At 43.1% G+C, this 22,820-nt stretch overlaps 1 protein-coding gene across 3 annotated transcripts in view; it reads right to left on the bottom strand.

The window, feature by feature from the left end:
• TTLL8 (tubulin tyrosine ligase like 8) overlaps positions 1-22,820 on the bottom strand; it is a 41,209-nt gene that overhangs the window by 1,597 nt on the left and 16,792 nt on the right. For 2 of the 3 annotated variants that reach the window (XM_079994155.1, XM_079994156.1), the window contains exons 8-14: positions 20,743-20,857; positions 19,506-19,631; positions 13,261-13,441; positions 10,468-10,616; positions 7,439-7,685; positions 4,733-5,168; positions 2,705-3,176 (exon numbers count right to left, since the gene is read on the bottom strand). In XM_079994155.1, coding sequence (XP_079850281.1) covers positions 2,705-3,176; positions 4,733-5,168; positions 7,439-7,685; positions 10,468-10,616; positions 13,261-13,441; positions 19,506-19,631; positions 20,743-20,857 — 1,726 coding nt within the window. Of the gene's footprint in view, positions 1-793; positions 849-2,704; positions 3,177-4,732; positions 5,169-7,438; positions 7,686-10,467; positions 10,617-13,260; positions 13,442-19,505; positions 19,632-20,742; positions 20,858-22,820 lie in introns of all 3 variants that reach the window. The other variant, XM_079994157.1, reaches the window with a different exon arrangement.

Genomic DNA, 22,820 nt, shown 5'->3' with positions numbered 1-22,820 from the left:
TTGTAGGCCTTATTGATGAATTAAAAACTGACAGATTGCCAGGTCTAAATGGCATCCACCAGAGAGTTCTTAAATAACTCAAATATTAAATTGCTGATCTTCTAACAAAAAAAGATTGACTTGTCCCTATGGTCAGCTTCTGATGCCGAGAAGTGGAAAGTAGCCCATGTAGCACCAGTTTTTTTAAGAAGGGATACAGGAGGGATCTAGGAGATTACAGGCCAGTTAGCTTAACATCTGCTCCAGGAAAGTTAGTGGAAAGCAATATTAAATGTGGAATTAACAAGCATGTAGAAGAACAAGTTTTGGTGAAGAAGAATCTGCATGGCCTCTACAATGGTAATTTCTGTCTCACTAACATTTGAAAGTTCTTTGTGTGTCAACAAGCATATAGATAAAGGTGATTCTGTAAATACTGTGTACTTAGATGTTCAAAGTAACATGCCAAAGACTCCTGAGTAAGCTTAGAATTTGAAGGATAAGAGGACAGGTCATCTTATGGATGAGGAACTGTAAGAAATAGGAACCAGAGAACAGGAAAAAAACAACAATTATTGCAGTGGATGGCTGTAGAAAGTGCTCAGAAATGATCAACAGGGATGAGCAGTGTTCAGGGTGGTATGAACAAAAAAAGATTATGAGAAGCTCCAAAAGGATCTATCCAAACTGGGCGCACAGGAAGTAAAATGGCAAGTGTAACTCAACGTAACCTAGTGCAAAATGATGCATATTGGGGCAAAGGAATCCTAATTTCACATATATGCTAGCGTGATCTGAACTCATGAAGACTGACCAGACACGAAACCTTGGGACTGTAGTAGACAGCTTGAAGAAGATGTCAACAGCAGCTGTGAAAAAGGTGAACTCCGTGTTAGGGATCATTAGGAAATGAACGGAAAACAAAACTGCCAATTTCATAATTGACTCCTAAGATTATATGGTTTGACTGCACTTGAAATACTGCGTACACTTCTGGTTCCTTCACCTCAGAAAGGATATAGATACGGAAAAGTTCCAGTAAGGGGCTACCAAAATGACCGAGGAACTGGAGCAACTTGGCTATGAGAAAGATTACGATAGTAGCCGCTTTTTTGGCGAGGGAACACAAGAGGTGGCATGCTAGAGAGGTACAATATTGTGCATGGTGTAGAGAAAGTGCAGAGACAAAAGTTCTTCTCCCTCTTTTATAGTACAAGGAATTATGGCCGTCCAATGAAGTTGAATGTTGGAAGATTGAGGCAGATAAGAGTAAGACACAGTGCGCAGTTAAACAATGGAATTCACAAGAGGTAATGATGGGCACCACCATAAAAGGGATTTGATAAATGCATGGATGATAAGGCTATCCACAGCTCTAGGAACAATAGTTGTGCTTTATCTCTATTATTGGAGACAATATGTCTCTGAGTGCCAGTTTCTGGGAATGATAAGTAAGGAAAGCAAGTCTTGTACCCGAGTTCTTCTTGTAGGCTTCCCATAGGCATTTGGTTGACCACTGGTGTGATGGCCTGGGACTTGGGCTCGGGCTCGGAGCCAGAAAAGTCTCAGTCCACACCAGATCCTTTGCCTGAGGCAGCAGCTGAACCTACTCTGAGACCTGATTCTGAAGAGCCCCAGTTTGCCCAGTTTCCCCTGCAACCAGCACCAGCTGGGCCGAGTCAGGGGCCTGAGCCTGCCCTGGCTCCAGATGCGGGGATTACCTTGTTGCCTCCAGCTGGGCAATCATTCACAGCTGCTCCACTACCAGTTGGGTCAGGGGAGGCTGAGGCGGCCCCTGGGTCTAGTAACTTACCGACAACTCCTGAGCTGCAGAGACTGAGGTCTGGGAGAAGGAGAGACCTGAGTACTTGCAGAAGGAGTGCTTGCCTTCGGGTGAGACAGTGAGGTGAGTCACCGGGGGATCAGGACCGGCCGTTACCCCGACAGAGATAAAAGGCTGCTGGACATCGCCCCAGGTTGTGGGAGCAACGTTGCTGTTTGCCAGAACCTGCCTGTGATCCTGTGCCTGACCTTGCATGGTTTCCTGCCTCGTGTCCTGCCTTGGCCCTGTCGGACTGACTCCTCGTGGGACCCTTGGATTCGGGACTGGACCTGGACCATTTTGCTCGGGTTACCCCCGGGCCTAGCACAACTGTGAGAACAGGAAGCTGGAGAACATAGGCCTTTGGCCTGAACTAGCAGGATTCTTCTTCTTAAATTCTTAAAAGTCAAATTTATAGAATTCTCAATGACAGCTGTGTAACAGGAGAGAAAGCTTCCTTGGTGACCCTAAAATGTCAGTTTCTTTGGCTGATGACAGAAAAACCCAAGTCCAAAAGCTGTCTGAAGTGGTCTGCTTCAGTTTGGGAGATATCTAAATTCTATGCCCACCCTAGTTTTAGTAGCTCTCAGCATCACCTGCAAATTTCATCCACTTATGCCAGTATATGAATTAAATAATGTCATTTCCATAGGATTATTTGAGACGGTTAAACTGGCAGAAAGACATTAAAATTTTGTTTTGTAGAGCTTAATTTCAAAGTGAACTTCATAGAGATTTCCCCCAATATTTCTATTTTAACAAATATTTGCTCTAATTAGTTATCAGTTAATCAATTGATTTTATTTTATTGTCTCATCTCTCTCTCTCTCTCTCTCTATATATATATATGGAAAAGTTTAATTTTATAAAGATATATGTAAAATATTTTCATCCTCATTTTACCTGCATCTATAGAGGGCTGAAGTAATGTCCAGTCCAGTGAATGTGACTTTTGAGAGGGAGTGGTAGCTTGACTTCCAGTCTGAAGGCTTGGCTCATTAATGGGCTTTGACTTTTTCTTATCAGACACGGAGGTTGCTCCACGGCCATTAACTATGCGAGGAAAGTCTATGGTTTGGCCAGGCTTTTTGTAGGTGCTTTTCACTTTAAGGCTTTTGTCTTGCAACTTCTTGAGGGTCTTTGGCAAAGGACAAGGAGCGCTATTTCCATGTTTTCCTTTTACAATTCGCTTGTTGTTGGCGGGTGTCCCCCGGTCTTCGTCGTTTTCTAGATCCGTTACAGGTTGTGTTACCCCCAGCAGTGGTTCGAGAAAATTAAAATTAGTGATGTTAACTATATGCTTTTTCAGTCTCTTAACATTGATTCCTTCCACAAAAAGGTCTGTAGGATTAAATGGCGGCAGATCCAACATGGGCTGTAGAGGAAAACAAAATGGTGGTTTTCAGCACTCCTCTCTTATAACAAATGGGTTTGTTCTCACAATTATGTACAGTGGTACCTTGGTTGTCGAACGGCTTGGCTCCCAAACAAATCGGCTCCTGAACGCCGCAAACTCGTAAGTGTTCTGGTTTGCAAACGTTTTTGGGAAGCCGAACATCCGACGTGGCTTCCGTGGCTTCCGACTGAGTGCAGGAAGCTCTTGCAGCCAATTGGAAACTGCGCCTTGGTTTTTGAACGGTTCCGGGAGTCAAACGGACTCCCGGAACAGATTGAGTTCAACAACCAAGGTTGAATTCAAGGTTGTCGAACTTAGTCTGTTCCAGGAGTCCCAGAACCGTTCGAAAACCAAGGTACCGTTGTACTGAGGTAATTATATACCAAGGTAATGACAGGTTGGCTGGATGAAAAGAGGATGAAGTTCCTGCGTCTTTCAGAGTTTCATAGAAGAGGGAATTTCTGTAGGTGAGGCTTCAGAAGCTGCCTCTGAAGATGGTTTCGAAACTTCAGCTGGTGCAGAATTCAGCGGCAAGGTTGCTCACCAGTGCAAGATGGTTTGAGCATATTACACCAATCCTGGCCTGACTGCCAATTAGTTTCTGGGCCCAATTCGAAGTGCTGGCTTTGACCTATAAAGCCTTAAATAGTTCAGGACTGCAATAATTCAAAGAACCACCTCTCCCCATAGGATCTAACTGGACCCTGAGATCATCATCTGAGGACCTTCTTCATGTGGCTTCCTCATGAAAGGTCCAGAGGGTGGCAACACAAGAATGGGCCTTTTCTACAGTGGCTCCCCATCTGTGGAATGCTCTCCCCAGGGAAGCTCACCTGGTGCCTTCATTATACATCTCCAGGAGCCAGGCAAAAACATTCTTCTTCAACCAGGCCTTTGACTGGTATACATTCTATGTTCTTTTAAATGTGTTTGTGGGAGTGGTGATTATGGGTTCATTTTGTCCTTGTTTTTATTCTGTATTTTGTCTTTGTGTTTTGTACATCTATACTGTGAACTGCCCTGAGATTTTTGGATGAAGGTTGGTATACAAATTTATTAAATAAAATCAATAATAATAAATAGCAATAACCCCCCTCAATTATTTCGAGATTTGCATTTCATGGTTGGCGTCTAAATATAATGAAGGTGAATCTTTGAAAGGGTTAAAGGTAAAAGCCCCTGACCATTAGGTCCAGTCGTGACTGACTCTGGGGTTGCGCGTTCATCTCGCTTTATTGGCCGAGGGAGTCGGCATAGAGCTTCCGGGTCATGTGGCCAGCATGACTAAGCTGCTTCTCGCGAACCAGAGCAGCGCACGGAAACGCTGTTTACCTTCCTGCCTATTTATCTACTTGCACTTTGACGTGCTTTTGAACTGCTAGGTTGGCAGGAGCAGGGACTGAGCAATGGGAGCTCACCCTGTCGCGGGGATTCGAACTGCCGACCTTCTGATTGGCAAGTCCTAGGCTCTGTGGTTTAACCCACAGTGCCACCTGCTCCCAGTTAATTAGAGAGAAAGTTTAAACAATTCTTACCTGTCTCCAGAGAAGTTCAAAGTTCCCAATGTCACAGTTCCTGTCATGTTTTCTGTCTATAACTATCTTGATTGTGTCTTCTTGAACCTGAGCACATAGGTTGGATGTTATTGGGGTCGAAGGGTACATGGTTGGACTACTATTGATTTCAATCAACCAAGGTGTAAAGTCATTTCCGAGAATGAAATCTGCCCCGTAGAGTTCAAAGCTACTCCTCCGAGGCTCAACTTGGTCCTGGGCCATCTTCATTGTGTAGATTAATATCTTCTTCATGGACGGATAGATAATATTACGCCAGACGTGGCCAAGACCCCTCTTTTGCAAATACTCTTGGAATTTGCTGCTCGTCCACATATTGTGATACGGCAACTGAGAACTGCGGTCTGGTGCGTTCTTGTAGTTCTTCTGGATGGAGTTATTGCAAAGGTGAATCGAGCTGCGAAAATGGGATGCAAGAATTGCTGTCATAAAGCACAGAAACATGGCACAGAAATGTAGAAAGAAAACCATTTTTGTAAAAAATAAATTCAAGGGGAAGTGTAAAAACATACCACTATAATAATAATAATAATAATAATAATAATAATAATAATAATAATTTATTTATACCCCAGCCACTCTGGGCAGCTTCCAACAGAATATTAAAATACAATAATCTATATTAAAATACAATAATCTAATCTAATTTACTTCAAGATATAGGCTTGGATCCAGGTTTGGTCATGTTTAAAGTAGTTTGATGTTTTATTGTGTTTTTAATATTCTGTTGGGAGCTGCCCAAGTGGCTGGGGCAACTCAGTCAGATGGGTGGCAAATTATTATTATTATTATTATTATTATTATTATTATTATTATTATTATGGCAGTCATGACTAAACTTAAGTCCCAGCAATGTCAAAGCACTGTTGAGTTCCATTAAAAAGCAATAAATCCCTAAATGTATTAAAATTACTCAGGGATACAGAGTAAAATGAAGACATGGGAGAAGCATTGCACCTAACAAGACTACAGTTTGCAGCATCAGTTTTGCTTCAGTTTTGGTGTGGATTTGTGACTCCCAGTGCCACAAAAGGAACTTTGGACAACAGGGTCAGCCTTGTCATGCTATAGGGTGACGCAAACCACTTCAGAAAGTATTAGAAAGTTTTGGATACGGGTGCAGATGAAGGCGGGACGTGGGTGGCACTGTGGTCTAAACCACTGTGCTTCTTGGGCTTGCTGATCAGAAGGCTGGTGGTTTGAATCCCCGTGGTGAGCTCCCGTTGCTCGGTCCCAGCTCCTTCCACCCTAGCAGTTCGAAAGCATGCCAAAAAGTGCAAGTAGATAAATAGGTACCACTCCGGTGGGAAGGTAAGCGGCGTTTCCGTGCGCTGCTCTGCCTTCGGTGTTCAGTTGCGCCAGAAGCGGCTTAGTCATGCTGGCCACATGACCCGGAAAAACTGTCTGCCGATTAACACCGGCTCCCTCGGCCTGAAAGCGAGATGAGCGCCGCAACCCCAGAGTCGTCTGCAACTGGACTTAACTGTCAGGGGTCCTTTACCTTTACCTTTTTTTACAGATGAAGGCAGGCACTGGCATTTGACTTTGTATTGGCCTTAATAAAAGAAAGGGGGTCACCATGGGGTTCCGCTTCAGGCGGCAAAATGTCTATGGCCAGCAGTGTTAGCAATGAAATATGACCTGTCTCTGGTTGAGCTGAAACAAGTTTTCACTTCTTGGATAATAATAATAATAATAATAATAATAATAATAATAATAATAATAAATTTATTATTTACACCCCACCCATCTGGCTGAGTTTCCCCAGCCACTCTGGGCAGCTCCTAATCAAGTGTTAAAAACAGTACAGCGTTAAATATTAAAAACTTCCCTGAACAGGGCTGCCTTCAGATGTCTTTTAAAGATAGGATAGCTGCTTATTTCCTTCACATCTGAAGCGAAACATACAGTGAGCCAATGCAGATCTCTCAAAACCAGTGTTATGTGGTCCTGGCAGCCACTCCCAGTCACCAGTCTAGCTGCCGCATTCTGGATTAATTGCAGTTTCCGGGTCACCTTCAAAGGTAGCCCCACGTAGAGCGCGTTGCAGTAGTCCAAGTGGGAGATAACCAGAGCATGCACCACTCTGGTGAGACAGTCCGCGGGCAGGTAGGGTCTCAGCCTGAGTACCAGGTGGAGCTGGTAGACAGCTGCCCTGGACACAGAGTTAACCTGCGCCTCCATGGACAGCTGTGAGTCCAAAATGACTCCCAGGCTGCGCACCTGGTCCTTCAGGGGCACAGTTACCCCATTCAGGACCAATGAATCCCCCACACCCACCCGCTCCCTCTCCCCCCAAAACAGTACTTCTGTCTTGTCAGGATTCAACCTCAGTCATTCTCACTTAAGCTAGGTGGAACCAGATCAAATGCAGTTTTACGTATTTAGGCTTTGCCTCCGTTGTGGATGAAGACTAAGGGATTAAAATGAGGTCAAACCTTTTACCTCTTATTCTGTCAACAAAATGTCACGTGCAGCGAGACATCCCAACTGCTGTCATGACTAAAAACAGCTTTATACAATAAGCAAACATGAGATCATCAGCACACACTGCCTTCATGGTGGTGTCATGATTCTCTCATAACAATGTCAACACATTTATTCACCCCTTGGTTTAATGTGTCCCACCACAATAAAAACACTATAGCATGGTCTACTGTTGGTTACCTGTGCAGATCGTCTAAGGAGAAGCGCTGCGTGGAAAATCTCAGATAGCTTTCTTTGTAGAACCATATAGTCAGCGGGTTCCAGTCTGTCACAAGAAACCACTGTCTAATATCAAACTTTGTATCAAAGATCAATAGAGGAGTTTCAATATACTTTTGGACAACCCACTTGTGGTCCTTTATTGGAAACTGGTCCGTTGGCTCCACTAGTTTTAATATATCATCCAGTCTGTTCTTGCATACTATTTCTAGAAGACATGAAAATAAAAATGTGAATGCAATATGCGCAGCTTGCGGACCTAACATACAGAATAAGAGAACAAGAAGAACATACATTTAAAGGAGATTGAAAACTGTTTGTTAAATATATGGGGTGGGGGAATGTGTACACTTGAAAACGTTGGGAGCATTAAGATAAATTCAACAGTGTAAGGCCTTTCTCCTGGGCATGGTCAGCCAATTGGTGTGAAGGGAGGATAGATTTTTTTTTATGTAAGTCCACAACAGCAGCAAGAATTCTCATCGCAGAATATTGGAAGACACAAGATTTACCCACCCGGGAAGAATGGCAGACGAAGGTGATGGAATATATGGAATTGGCTGAGATGACTGGCAGAATCCGGGACCAAGGAGAAGAGTCGGTGGAAGAAGATTGGAAAAAAATTAAAGTATATCTTCAAAAATATTGTAAAATTAAGGATTGTTAGAAAGATGTTGGAAAAAGAAAATTATGTGGTTTTGGTAGAAATGATATAAAGGATTAAGTAAAAATGAGTTGATGAAATTGATGAAAGAGAGAACGTTAAACTATAATACATAAAATTAAATTATTTAAATGAAAACAAGGTTGGAAGGATTTGCTGAAATAACAGTTCAAACTAGAATACAAAAATGGGAGGTGTGAGGCGGTCAAGGAAATAAGTAAAGGAAGAAAGTTATGTAAAGGTTTAATCTGTTCTTTTTCTTTTTTAAAAAACGAGTGTATTTTCTTTTTTGTTGTTGTATTTTTTCTGTATTTTGTATTTTCCTTTTTTCCTTTTGTAATTTTCAAAATTCTGAATAAATATTATTTTTTTTAAAAAAAAGATAAATTCAACAGTGTAAATAAGTTTTGATGGATGTAATAATGGAATACTGAATGGTTTAGTTTATATAAAATATGCAGGGATTTATGATATGCAAAATGAACCATGGAAAGAGAAGAAGGGAAGTTTTTGATGTTTTAAGGTTGTTTAAATGAATATTCAAAATTGTAAAACAGAAAATTTAATTTAAAAAAATATAAAAAGAGAGAATAAAAATATGAATATTTAAAATAGTGTATACAGAAAGCAATGCATGAATACAAGGTGAGAAAATGTAGCTTTGGGGAGACTGTAGCTAAGTGGCATAGCGTTTGATCTGCATGCAAAAAAAATATCTCCGATTCAATCTTCACTATCTCCAGGTAGGATTACGAAAGTCTCTTGTTTGAAACCTTGAACAGCTATTGCTGTTCTATTGTAGAGCTAAAGGAACCATTTACCTAATCCAGTATTAGGCAGCTTCCAAATGTATAATCCCTGAGAAGGGGGAATTGTGCACATTTCCCAGTCAGTATACATAATCTTATAGAGGCCTTGGGAAATGTGCATATATTCAACGATTTCTGTACATTCTCCAGTCATCACACACCATCCCCAACAGTCTTTGGGGAATGTGCATGTTAGCCAGGAAATGTACAAAATTCAACTGAGAAATGCCCATACTTGAAGTCCCATTTGGGGTTGTGCATAATGTCCAGAGAACATATAAATTTAGTCCATTTGTGCATTTTGCAGGCTGAGAAGCAATATAATCTTTATTTTTAAAGCCAGAGACAATCCTTAAAAGTAAGAGTTAGTCCAAAAGAGGGTCCTTTTATATTAACCTCTTTGAAAAAGCACCATCAGTATTGTACAGGTGTACAATTAATATTTCATAGATGACTGAGTACACATATTGTCAGGGAACTGCCATCAGGGCCGGAGGAAGAGAGCGGGCTCCAGAGAGATTCCAGAGAGCGTCCCGGGATGGGGAGAGGCAGCCCATCTTCTGGGGAAGGGAATCAGCGTAGCACCAGTGGAGAAGGGGGGCAGATGGGGGAAATCAGCGAGGCGGTCCCATGACTCCTTGCCGGGGACCAGCGGGGAGAGTAAGGGTCCTCCGCTGCCCACACCCTCCTTGCGCAGAAGGCTTCCGCGCAGGGAGAGTAGGCGGAGACTAGGCGTCAAAGAGCTTCTTTGCTGGAAGAAGTTCAAGAAACGCCCACTGACGGATTCTGCCAGCGATTGAGACAGCCACGGGCGAGTGGCTGTCCGGACAGAAAAGGTTCACTCAGGCAACTCAGCCAGGTGTGGCGCCGGTTTACGCACGAGCAACCCCTAGAACCATTACACACATATATAACATTTATTAACAACAACCCAATTAATAAATACAACCAACAAAGCAGCAGTATGGGAACAATAAAACTTAAAAGTGGTTACTAATTTATTCCAAATGCCAGGGAGAATAGGATAGAATTGCTTTTCCCTACCAAGCGGAAAGGGATGCGGGTGGCGCTGTGGGTTAAACCACAGAGCCTAGGACTTGCCGATCAGAAGGTCAGCAGTTTGAATCCCCACGACGGGGTGAGCTCCCGTTGCTCGGTCCCTGCTCCTGCCAACCTAGCAGTTCGAAAGCACGTCAAAGTTCAAGTAGATAAATAGGTACCACTCCGGCGGGAAGGTAAACAGCATTTCCGTGCACTGCTCTGGTTCGCCAGAAGCGGCTTAGTCACACTGGCCACATGACCCGGAAGCTGTATGCCGGCTCCCTTGGCCAATAAAGTGAGATGAGCGCTGCAACCCCAGAGTCGGTCACGACTGGACATAATGGTCAGGGGTCCCTTTACCTTTGCCTGGCTGCAGGAGCTGCCGGAAAGAGGCGTACAAAGGCACCATCCAGACTTCCTAAAAAGCATTCCTGTGCTTGATGTCTTTATTCACCAAAGGGTAATCATATTCCTACCTCTGCCACGGGATTTGGCTCCAGGTTTAATAATCCAGATGTTGTGGAGGCCATCGATATCTCGTTGCGGGTTTACTGATATAATTCTGCGCAAAATATTTTGACACTGAGTAAAATAGTTCTCTGCGTTACAAATCACTGCACCCTCACTGGGAAAAAACAACATAACCAACCATGTTAAAACTCCCTAAGAAACATGTTAGAAACGCTTCCTGCAATTAAAAATAAAAGAATGGTTATTTCAGGTACAGTATTTTAAAAGGGAGGGGAGGCTAGCAGTCTTATAACAGCTTGTGGACTTTCTTGGTCTTTAAAGTGCTATGAAGAGTTCTTGTGGTTTTTCCAGGACAGGAGGAATAATTCATAATAATAATTTCCTTATTTCTGTCCGTCTGTCCTGGTCACCCCAGAGACTCTAGGCAGCTTCTAGCATATACAGAAACTTAAAAAATAATAATCAAACATTTTAAAAATTCTCTATACAGGGCTGCCTTCAGATGTCTTCTAAAGGCTGTATAGTTACTTACAGTATCTCTTTGACATCCGATGGGAGGGCACTGCACAGTGTGGATGCCACTATGGAGCAATTTCAGTACAGTACTTTAAATTTGACTTGAGCTCCAATTACAGGGTGATTGACAATTACTGAGGGATTGGCTCTCATCGCCCTGCTGGTTGATCTATTTGACACAGAGTTTTTAACTGCTTTCTCCCTCCTCTCCCATACAGCGCAGAGCATGCCAGCTTGGCTAAAGCGTGGTTGCCGGCAGGGCAGGATTTAGGTTTGTTCTTAGCTTTACCTAAGCTACTGAAGGTCAGGGCCGTCTTACTCATAGGCACCAGGGGTGCAGGGCACTCGGACGCCGGGCTCTCAGGAGCGCCAGGCCGAGAGTCCGGTGCCCAAGAGTTGAGTCTGGGGAAGAGCCCACCCTCGGTCGGAGCGCCACAGCAGGGTCTTCTGCTGCGGGCAGCTCTATGCTGTGAGTTCGGGGGCGACTGAGCCAGTGAGACGCTGAGGTGGCCGGCCAGCTCCACCTTCCTGCGCACCTGGGACTGGGCAATCTGGGGGGGGGTGCTGGGTGGATCTTTGCACCCCACCGCCGCATATGCTTAAGACAGCCCTGCTGAAGGTAATGAGGCCCTTTATATGTCCAGCTGCCCTTTGTCAACAACAAATTGTCACTTTTGTGTGTGTTGAATACAGTGGTACCTCGGGTTAAGTACTTAATTCGTTCCAGAGGTCTGTTCTTAACCTGAAGCACCACTTTTGCTAATGGGGCCTCCTGCTGCTGCTGCACCACCCAGCCAAATTGGTACCTCAGGTTAAAAACAGTTTCAGGTTAAGAACGGACCTCCGGAACGAATTAAGTACTTAACCCGAGGTACCACTGTAGTCCATCCCACCACATGGTCTGAGGGATGATGGACTGGCCCACAGCTGAAAAAGGTTGCTGTTTAGCTTATACAGTGCTACCTCGGGGTTAAGAATTTAATTCGTTTCGGAGGTCCGTTCTTAACCTGAAACTGTTCTTAACCTGAGGTACCACTTTATCTAATAGGGCCTCCTGCTGCCGCTGCACCGCCACCACACGATTTCTGTTCTCATCCTGAAGCAAATTTCTTAACCCGAGGTACTATTTCTGGGTTAGCAGTGTCTGTAACCTGAAGCGTCTGTAACCCGAGGTACCACCGTACGTAAATCCAGTACTGACTGCCGGGCAGAGGTATCACTCATAGACGATAATAGCAAATAATTCTGATTAGTGGCAGCACCTGATAGGCAGTGTTGCCAATTACCCCAACCTCCCCTACGCCCAAACCACTAGACCATGAGGGAAATCACCAACCCAACCACAAAGCAACTGGTGTTTGGCTTGTTAATATTCTATAGCCTTTTAAATAGTTTTGTGGGAGGGGGGGGTTTGTGTTTTGTTGCTTCTGCTTTTACTATTTATTTGTGCTTTAATATTGTATTTCTATTTTGTGAACTGCCTCGAGCTCTTTCAACGGAGGGTGGTACATAAATCTAATAAATAAATGTTATTTGCCACGGCATAACTAATTCAAACTCACATTGGAGGCACAGAGGGCATCACCAGTAAGACTTCCATCTTTTGGAAGCGGGTTCAGCTACAGCGAAAAATTGTGATTTGTTCTCCATCATATCTCTAGGTTGGTTAGAAGGAGTGTGAAAGCTCATTACATAGTCAGCTCTGACATCAGTTGCTTCCGACTGACTCAGATCCTGAACATCCCATCACCCTTCCATATGTGGACCTCTGCTAAATGGCCTTCAAAATACAAGGAATACAACATTTCTGCATCAGCCAAGGGCCTAAACATTTTCAGAACAGGGATTCTGAATAGATGGGTTCTTTTGATGTATTGCTTACATACCTAGTTTTGTGTTTCCTGTCCAACACAGCTGCCCCAGAATTAACATGAGGAACAGTGTGAGAGAAAAAGGAGCCTCAGGTGAACTTTGCACTCCCAAATTCTTCAAATGTATAAATGGGCCTTGATTTTTGCTATAATGGGGAGGGTCAGATCATGAGGGAACTAAAATGATAGGTCCCATTGACTTCACTATTCCCCTAAAGTACACTCACAAGATGATACTCTTGAGCTTCATTTTTTTCCTCCTAGATCCATATGATATTCCCAGTCCTTAATCTGAATTAGAATTCTGCACTCAGAACCTCGATTCAGTAGAGATGGTAAGAAGAGTAAGGAATCAAGAGAAAGGGTCACAATCTTCTGTCAACACAGTTAGATGCTGAAGTGAACACTTACTGGATGAGAGAGTAGTACTGCTCAATTAACTGATTCCATTCTCTGTCGGAAAGTACAGGAGTAGTTTCTGCCTCCGAGTCAATGTCACTATGTTCAGATTGTGCAAGATAGGTTTCGCACACTTTGCAAGCCATCTCGACTAGTCTTGGAGGGAGTTCCTTTGCTTTCTTATCATCGGAATCTATGGAATACAAAGCAAAGTATTTATTAGTGATGTGCTCTCTCCCTGCAGGCAAAATCTTTTCTCATCAAGAGTCCTCTGTAAGGGACATGCAATTATTCATAATAATGATGATGATGATGATGATGATGTATTGATCATCTTCTACACAATCGTCTCAAGGTGATATGCAATAAAAACAGCAAAGAAAAGATTGAAACACAAAGAACAGCAAATACATCTTAAACAAAATTAGAACAATGCACAACAGACCCATTTACCCTGATGGAAAAGCCTGTTAGAAGAAAAAATGTCTTCAATTGTTTCCATGACATGGTAGGGTGTGTATCAGTCATTTCAGGTGAATAGCCTGAAGTTCAGATATTTCCATAAAACAAAAATAAATTGTCCTATAGGGTATCAGTAAATGAAGCCCAGAGGTGCCATCTTGTATGACATCCTAACGGTGGGTCTGGAAAAAGCTGTTCTGCTGGGAGATGGAAATCTCTGAAGACTCTTGCTGGGGTTCTTCATACTCTGCTGATACATCACACTGGTTGAGGTGTGGTGAACTCTACCAACTGCCTTCCACCAACAATGTCTAGTCCGGATCTGATCCAAATGTGTGAAAAGACAACAGAAGCCTTTGAGCGCCAACATTGCATCCCACATGGAAACTGACTTGCTTTACATCAGAAAACATAAGCTTTACTCCCTTCAGCTTTATGTCTTATAGACTGCCTTTCAAATCCCATTTTGAGATTTTGCTCAAAATTCTATCTGGGATTATGTGTCTACTAAACCTCAAAGTTCTGGCATGTGAGAAAATTTCTTAAACCCCCCATTTTGACACACAGGCAGGCAGATGCCCCATATTTCAGCCTGTCTCAGACTACATGTTGCCCCATTTTTAGGTTTCCAGCTCATGGGAAAGTACCCTAATAAGGTGATACCCTTCTGATCTAGTACCCATCAGAGAACCTAGAATTTGTCGCACCTTGCTAGTGCTTAAAGAAGAGCAGTGGTTCCAAAACTTGGGTCTCCAGCTGATTTTAGACTACAGTTCCCACCATCTCTGACCGCTGGTCTTGCTAGCTAGGGATAATGGGAGTTGCAGTCCAAAAAAACAGCTGGAGACCCAAGTTTGGGCAACGCTGTTCTAGATCTTCAAGAAATAAATGTTCTACGACTGCCAGTTCCCATATGAACTGTTCCATATACAATGGAACCTCGATTGTAGAACATAATCTGTTCCGAAAGACCGTTCGACTTTCGAAACATTTGCCAACCAGGGCTCCATGGGCTGTCAGCAAGTTCAATGGGGAAAATTGAGAAATGCACCTCAGAAGCCGTTCAACCTCTGAGATGTGTTCCAAAGTGGAAGCAATTACTTCCGGGTTTTCGGCATTCAGGTTCTGAATCGTTCAGATTTCAAAATGCTTGAAAACTGAGGTTCCACTGTACTAAGATTAATTAGGCCAGCCTTGCTCCAGATACCTTGATTTAAGAAGTGAGATTAGTGGTTTCTAAGACATGCATGTAAGATCTTGGAGTGGCACATCTGTCAGGCACCTGTGTCAGATTTTTAAGGAGTCTTTTAAAGTGTATATTTCCTTTGCCGAGGTCTTGAATGATCAAAATATGACATATAATGATTAGCACCCAGGATTAGTATAATATATAATGTATAATATATCGACCAATGGAAACTTCTAGGTCAGAAGGGTTTCCTTTCTGACATATTATTGACCACTCAGAACTGTTTTTAAAAAAATGTATATGTGATTTTATATCATTTTAATCTTGTTTTGAGCTTTTACATTTTGTAATTGGTATTTTTGTCTTGATACTGGTCATTGACCCTAATAAAACGACTTGTACTTGTGCTTGTACACTAGTTGGTGGATTTTACACATTTATAAATTGTTTTATGGAGTTCCAGTTTGGCTGCCATGGCGAACGGCTGTACCCATAACAGCGGAGCCCTTTCATGTGAATAACAAGGATAATATGAGAGTAATTATCCTCCCAACCCGCCCCCCACCAGGGCCAGGAGGGGAGCAGCCAACCCGCAGATTGTCCAATACCTGCTGCCCATCCTGAAGGAACGCGGGGGGCAGGGGGAGCTAGGTGCAAAGCACCGTGCATCTTGGGAACTCTCCAGAGCCGGTGCCATGAGCAGAGGACACCTGTTTTTTAAGATAAAAATTCGGACTTAATTAACAGGCATGCTCTGAACTAGCGGGGATAAAATAACTGTTTGAAATATGTGAGTGGACGCTAAGCTTAACTACGAAATGGGCAGTGTGAAATTTTCACTATGATTCTGACAATGACCATTAAGGGAAAGATGAAAGGAATTCCTGATTGGAGTTATTGTGTTAGTGCAGAGGCACCATCTCATTAGCAGCTGGAAAGAGACCAAAGAGAAGAATTCTGGATATCTGCCTGGGATTAATGGTGGACTGTAACACAGTTAAAATTATCCCTGTGAGCAGAAAACATCACTGAGGAGCAAGAACAACAGCACAAAGGACTGACCCGCTTGTTGAATTAACTGATGGATTAATTGTATAGCCCCAGGGGGAGGTGAGCCTTTATTACTCTCTTTTGATATATTTGTACTTGCAGTTTTACCTGGTAAACCTCCCCCGAAAGGCAACTGTTTGAAATATGCAAGCGGGACTGAAAGAGCATCCTGCTGCCATTCTGGTTTAACTGTAATACTGACTGGGTGAAGATTATGGCAGCTACCCTCAGCGGAAGGATGCAAAGAATTCTGGACAGAAGTTATTGTGTTTCGGCAGAGGTACCAGCATGTTGAGAGATGGGGCGAGATTACAGAGGGGAATTCTGGATGTCTGCCCAGGGTTAATGGCGTCTCTTTGTTTGGGGTGTGGCATATATGGCTCCTGTGAGCAGAAATTGAAAATGGAATTGCTGGAGTGTAGATAACAATAGGGAAAAATATTTCATACAGAACTAAGAAGGCGGAAGTTGAACAGACCAGTGGGTGCAAAAATAAATGAAAATTAAATTAAGGATTAACATCGGAATGGTTCATTGATTGATTGATTGATTGATTGGTTAAGAAATGGAATGTAATATTAGATTATCAGCACTTTGCGAAATTCAGAGCATGGGAAGTCACCCAAAGATATATAATTTGACATTTATATTTGGCTTTTCTGATTGTATTGTAATTTGGAATGTTTTAATGTGCTTTTTATTCGATTATTAAATTGGAAAACTTAATAAATATTATTTATATATATATATATATATATATATATATATATATATATATATAAATTGTTTTAAAGTTGCTCTAGTCGCTCTTTAGATTTATTTTTCATTCTGTTATGTATTTATTGGTTTGAAGCAATTACACTTAATTTTGATGTGATTCTAAGGTGCCTTGTTTACATGTTCTAAATGCAGCTCGTTTTAACCAGTAACACCTCGTGTTATTCTAACCAAGGCAGTGTCCAAAACTGCTCTTACCAGTTTGGTTGTTTTTTCTCTTTTTTCTGAAACTGCCACACCTTTTTGGTCTTTTTTGCGTCCTTGTTCGAATTTTTTTGATGTGTTTTGCTGTTTTAAAAAGATGTGTTGCTATTATGCCATAATGCCATCACACAGAATAAGAAGCAGCTGCAGCAGTAAAATAAAAATTAAAATGCCTCAACAGCAGCAGGAGAGGCACAGCACACAAAATACCCCACGAGTATTTATGTGGGAAGACTAAAACAGAAAACGGGCAGCATAATTAGTAGTAATTGTGGTGAGCAACGAAGCACACACTGAGCACTTGAAAATGTTCTTGCAGTGTAGGCTATGTACACAACGTACATTTAAAGCAAATTGCTTCACCCAAGGAATCCTGGGAAATGTAGTTTACCCTTCCTGAGCTACTATGCCGTGTGCCCTTAACAAACTACAGTTCCCAGGATACTACAGGGGAAGGTATGTGCTGGCAAGGAAGAGGGAAACTAGGATTTGAGAGACAGCATAGAACAGAGCATGATGGGAACACAAAACTAGGTAGTAGATTGATGTTTGGACTAGGAACCGTGAAGTAAAAGTAAAGGGACCCCTGACCATAAGGTCCAGTCGAGGACGATTCTGGGGTTGCGGCGCTCATCTCGCTTTATTGGCTGAGGGAGCCGGCGTAGAGCTTCCGGGTCATGTGACCAGCATGACTAAGCCGCTTCTGGCGAACCAGAGCAGCACACGGAAATGCCGTGATGGAAACTTTGACGTGCTTTTGAACTGCTAGGTGGGAAGGAGCAGGGACCAAACAACGGGAGCTCACGCCGTCGCGGGGATTCGAACCGCCAGCCTTCTGATCGGCAAGCCCTAGGCTCAGTGGTTTAGACCACAGCGCCACCCGCGTCCCTAGGACCCAGGAGAATGGGGTTCAAATCCCAAACAGGCGATGAAGCTCACTGGGTAATATTGAGCCAGTAGCTGTCTCTCAGCCAAACCCACCTCACAGGTTGTTGTGAGGATAAAACGGGGAGTCGGAGAGCCATATATGCCACTTAAAACTCCTCAAAGGATAGCTAAATAAATGGTAAAACAGAATGAAAACTAGGCAACAATTCCATCAAAAGTGCATTTTCTCCTGAAACCAATACTTTGACACCAATGCTTTCTCATTAACAAACATGTTTGTGTTTCCCTTGTCAGCATCTACCTCACCCTTCCCTTCATCCTTTCCTACACCTGCTCATCTTTTACCAATGTTAAACACCTGTTGAGCAATTAGTAATGAAGGAGTATATTTATATCCAGATCCAAACAGGGTTACAGTGGTACCTCGGGTTAAGTACTTAATTCATTCCGGAGATCCGTTCTTAACCTGAAACTATTCTTAACCTGAAGTACCACTTTAGCTAATGGAGCCTCCCATGCCGCCGCACTGCCGGAGCACCATTTCTGTTCTTATCCTGAAGCAAAGTTCTTAACCTGAAGCACTATTTCTGGGTTAGCGGAGTCTGTAACCTGAAGTGTATGTAACCTGAAGCATATGTAACCCAAGGTACCACTGTACTATAAAATAAATAAGACAGTATTGTACGTGATAAAAATTAAAATTAATTTTTTTTCCTTACGTGCACTGATGATAGCCATTGTTTGGATGGGGGGCTTTTATCCATTTCTGCAGTCACACAATCAACCAGTACCTGAACTGGGTTCCACACAGCCACAAAAACGGAGTCACAAGCCATAGTCACAAGTCTGTCCCATAAACGCAAAAACAAAAAAAGCGAAAACAAAAGCTCCAAATATCACCTCTGTGTTGTGTGGGTGCTCAGGACTCAACAGCTGACAGACCCAACAGGAAGCCTCTGATTAGCAGTGGGGGACTCAATTTACAAATGGAACACTATCATCAGGAAGCGAAACATGTTCTTATTCCAAGGCAAAGTTCACAAACCAAAACACCTACTTCTAGGTTTGCAGTGTTCTTAATCCAAGTTGTTCATAAACTAAGTTGTTCTTTAACCAAGGTACCACTGTATCTTAGAACTGAGAGCAACAAGCAATCGGCTGTAGAATCGACACTGCATACACACTCAGTTATTCTGCTGAAATCGATAGTCTCAAAGTCGGGAGGGGCTATTGTTTGTATACGTGTAGCTTTCTCGTTTCAGCAGCCACAACTTTTGTAGCTGGAGTCAGTCAGGGCTCTGCCCTCCCAGGCCAGGTTGAGGAAAGGGCTGCAAGGCAAGGAACAGGTCTTCCAGGACTCGCAGCCAAGCTATTGCATGACACAATGTCAGATAACCTCTCCACAAACCAACCAGAATGAATGCACGATAAACTGTGGATGTCAGAAAACCTCTCTGCAAACTTTGCGCAAAGAAATCAGGATGAGTGCTCAATAAATAGGTCATCTGCAAGCAACCGTAGTCTAAATCAAAATTTAAAATAAGAGCACACAAAAATACTGAATTAACTTTTTATCTTAGCTTGTCTATTAGCAATGGCTTTTGAAGGTTTTCCCTCCACTCACCAACAATGTCAGATGAACATTTTTTTAAAAAATTGTAATATTAATACATCTACTAAGCAATACCTTTAGTGGAAGTCTCATCTTCCTTATCAGCATTTTCTTTACTTAGCCTGTTACAGGTATCACCCGAAGTACGTAAATTGACAACCCATTTGATTATGGAAGATGCTGCTGTTTTCCTGAAGTCATCTGAAATAAATGACATATGATTTTGGACTTTGTCCCATTAAGCAAAACACAACTTAAATGGCAGAGCCCTGGGGAGTTTTGTAAAAATTTGGTGAGAGCATTACAAAGTCCGCATAAATCCAGTAAACATTTTGCCACTTCCAGGCCCCCCCATGTGTCCCAAACCATAAACCTCAGCACGGCAAGTAAATGACCACAGGGCAACTTTTAGTTCTGCAACTGCAAGTGTGTTCATGGACAGGGCCGGATTTAGATTTGATGAGGCCCTAAGCTACTGAAGGTAATGGGGTGCATTATATGTTCAGCTGTCCTTTGTCAACAACAAATTGTCGCTGTTTTTTGTGTCGAATATATGCTATATGGTAATTTATGGACCTAATAGGTATCTAAAGCCATTTGAAAATAACAAACAGGAGCCTACGCAACACAAAACACTGTTGCTGTATGTAGGTTTTATTTTATTTGTTTTTTATCTTATATTTTGGAAATGTACATCCAGGGTTTTTTCCCTTTAATTTTTTGGGGGGCCCTCAAGAGAGTGGGGCCCTAAGCTATAGCTTGTTTAAAGGTAAAGGGATCCCTGACCATTAGGTCCAGTCGCAGATGACTCTGGGGTTGTGGCATTCATCTTGCTTTATTGGCCGAGGGAGCCGGTGTACAGCTTCCGGGTCATGTGGCCAGCATGGCTAAGCCACTTCTGGCGAACCAGAGCAGCGCACGGAAACACCGTTTACCTTCCCTCCGGAGCGGTACCTATTTATCTACTTGCACTGGTGTGCTTTCAAACTGCTAGGTTGGCAGGAGCTGGGACTGAGCAACGGGAGCTCACCCCGTCACGGGGATTCGAACTGCCAACTTTCTGATTGGCAAGCCCTAGGCTCTGTGGTTTAGACCACTGAGCCACCCGCACTTATTTATTTATTTATTTAGCTAGCTTATACGTAAATCCAGCACTGTTCATGGATGGCCTGCATGTGTCACTGAACATGCCCCCCCTCAAAGGAAAATAACTGCATGTTTAAAAGTAAGAATATAAAACATTTCTGCCTATTGAGGCTAAAACCGTGCCACATTCCCAAGACCAAAAGGAAAGAAATTTAAAGCAACTCACCAATAAAATCTAGTTTCTCGTCGTCCATGCAAATGCCATAACACCGAGGGAAGAAAGCGTTTGGGTTGGCTGACACATACCATGGCAAATTCCTCATATGCAAACAAAGCCCAATCTTTAAATAAAACAAGGGTATTACCTGAGGTTGGTTGCTTTAATAGACATGTGCAAGTCAAAAGAAATAGGAAGGATTCTGTGATTCTAAGAAAACAATCTTGCCTCTCTCCAAATGTGTAAAAATGATATATGTTCTAAGTCTGCTTACGGAGTGAGCTCCCGTTGCTCTGTCCCAGCTCCTGCCAGCCTAGCAGTTTGAAAGCACCCCAGCACAAGTAGATAAATACCGTATTTTTCTGTGTATAAGTTGATGCTTTTTGCTAAAAAAAAAAAAAGCAACGATTGGGTGTTGTCTTATACACGGATAGTGAATGCAGAGGGGGACGTGCTATTAATGGCAGCAGCAAGCAGAAGATTGGCAGCAGCGATTGGGTGGGTGATTGGGGGCTGCAGCAAGGTCTGCTGGCAATTGGCTGTGGCAAGTGGGCGGGTGGACTGTTGGTGGCAGCGAGCAGGCAGACAATTGGCGGCTGCGGCGAGGTGTGCAATTGGCAGTGGCTGTGGCAAGCGATCGGCAGTGGCTGGCAGGCAGGTGAGCGATTGGCAGAAGCGACCTACCCCACCCCCCCAAAAAGCTAACAACTTAATTTCTTAATTTTGGGTTAAATAAAATACAGTGGTGCCCTGCAAGACGAACGCCTCGCAAGACGGAAAACCCACTAGACGAAAGGGTTTTCCGTTTTGGAGGCGCTTCGCAAAACAAATTTCCCTATGGGCTTGCTTCGCAAGACGAAAATGTCTTGCGAGTTCCTGCGGGGTTTATTCCCCTTCCCCCCCCCTTTTCCTAAGCCCTAAGCCACTTATCAGCTGATCCGCTGATAAGCTGCTGATCAGCTGATCCACTAAAAGCCGCTAAACCGCTAATAGCGCTAATCCGCTAAGCTGTCAATGGGCTTGCTTCGCAAGACGAAAAAACCGCTATACAAAGAGCCTCACGGAACGGATTAATTTCGTCTTGCGAGGCACCACTGTAGGGGTCATCTTATACATGGGGGCGTCGTATGCACAGAAAAATACGGTCGGTACCACTGCAGCAGGAAGGTAAATGGCGTTTCCGTACGCTCTGGCTTCTGCCACCATGTCCCATTGCACCAGAAGCGGTTAAGTCCTGCTGGCCACATGACCCGGAACACTGTCTGTGGACAAACGCCAACTCCCTCAGCCTGAAAGTAGAGATGAGCACTACACCCCATAGTTGAATTCAACTGGACTTAACCATCCAGGGGTCCTTTACTTTTACCCTTTTTACTTTACTCTATCACGTACTGTAGTTTTGCAGGCTGGAGATTCTTCTCCTGCCTGCAATCCACTGCAGTCTTTGGACACATGTATCCAGAGATCAGCCTTCGTTTTTTAATTACATTTTTACTCTGCTTTCTCCCAGAGGAGCTTGCATACGGTTCCCATTGAGGGAGTTTACATGACCAGACCTTCTGGGCTTCAGCAGTACTGTGGAAGCGGTGTCAGGAAAACACCCTGGCTGTTTTTGGTAGGTGGGAGCAGGGTCGTGACCCACCATGACCCCTACCAACCATGCACTCGGCATGCATAGAAAATTGCCAGTCAGTCAAGTTTATTCCTTATAGCCAAAGGCTGCTGCAATGTATACAACGTCATTCAATAAAATATATACTAGTTTGATACAAAACTTAAAACATTTGTATTGTCAAAACATGACCTAATCTGCACAAAACTATAAAAACTCCTTAATATACAAATTAAAACATTAAACATTAAAATTCATAAGCTAAAATCACCACGGGGCCACAAATATATTAAAAGTAATGTTAAGTAATATGACAGACAATTATGTACAAGGTTTAGTGATAAAGATACAACTTGGTGTAAGGTAAAGGGACCCCTGACCATTAGGTCCAGTCGCAGACGATTCTGGGGTTGCGGCACTCATCTCGCTTTATTGGTCGAGGGAGTTAGCATACAGCCTCCGGGTCATGTGGCCA

Source organism: Podarcis cretensis, assembly GCF_951804945.1.
Source record: "Podarcis cretensis genome assembly, chromosome: 10".
NCBI classification, from domain to species: domain Eukaryota; kingdom Metazoa; phylum Chordata; class Lepidosauria; order Squamata; family Lacertidae; genus Podarcis; species Podarcis cretensis.
Note: the sequence above shows the minus strand (reverse complement) of the source record. Positions and strands in the feature narration are given on the sequence as shown.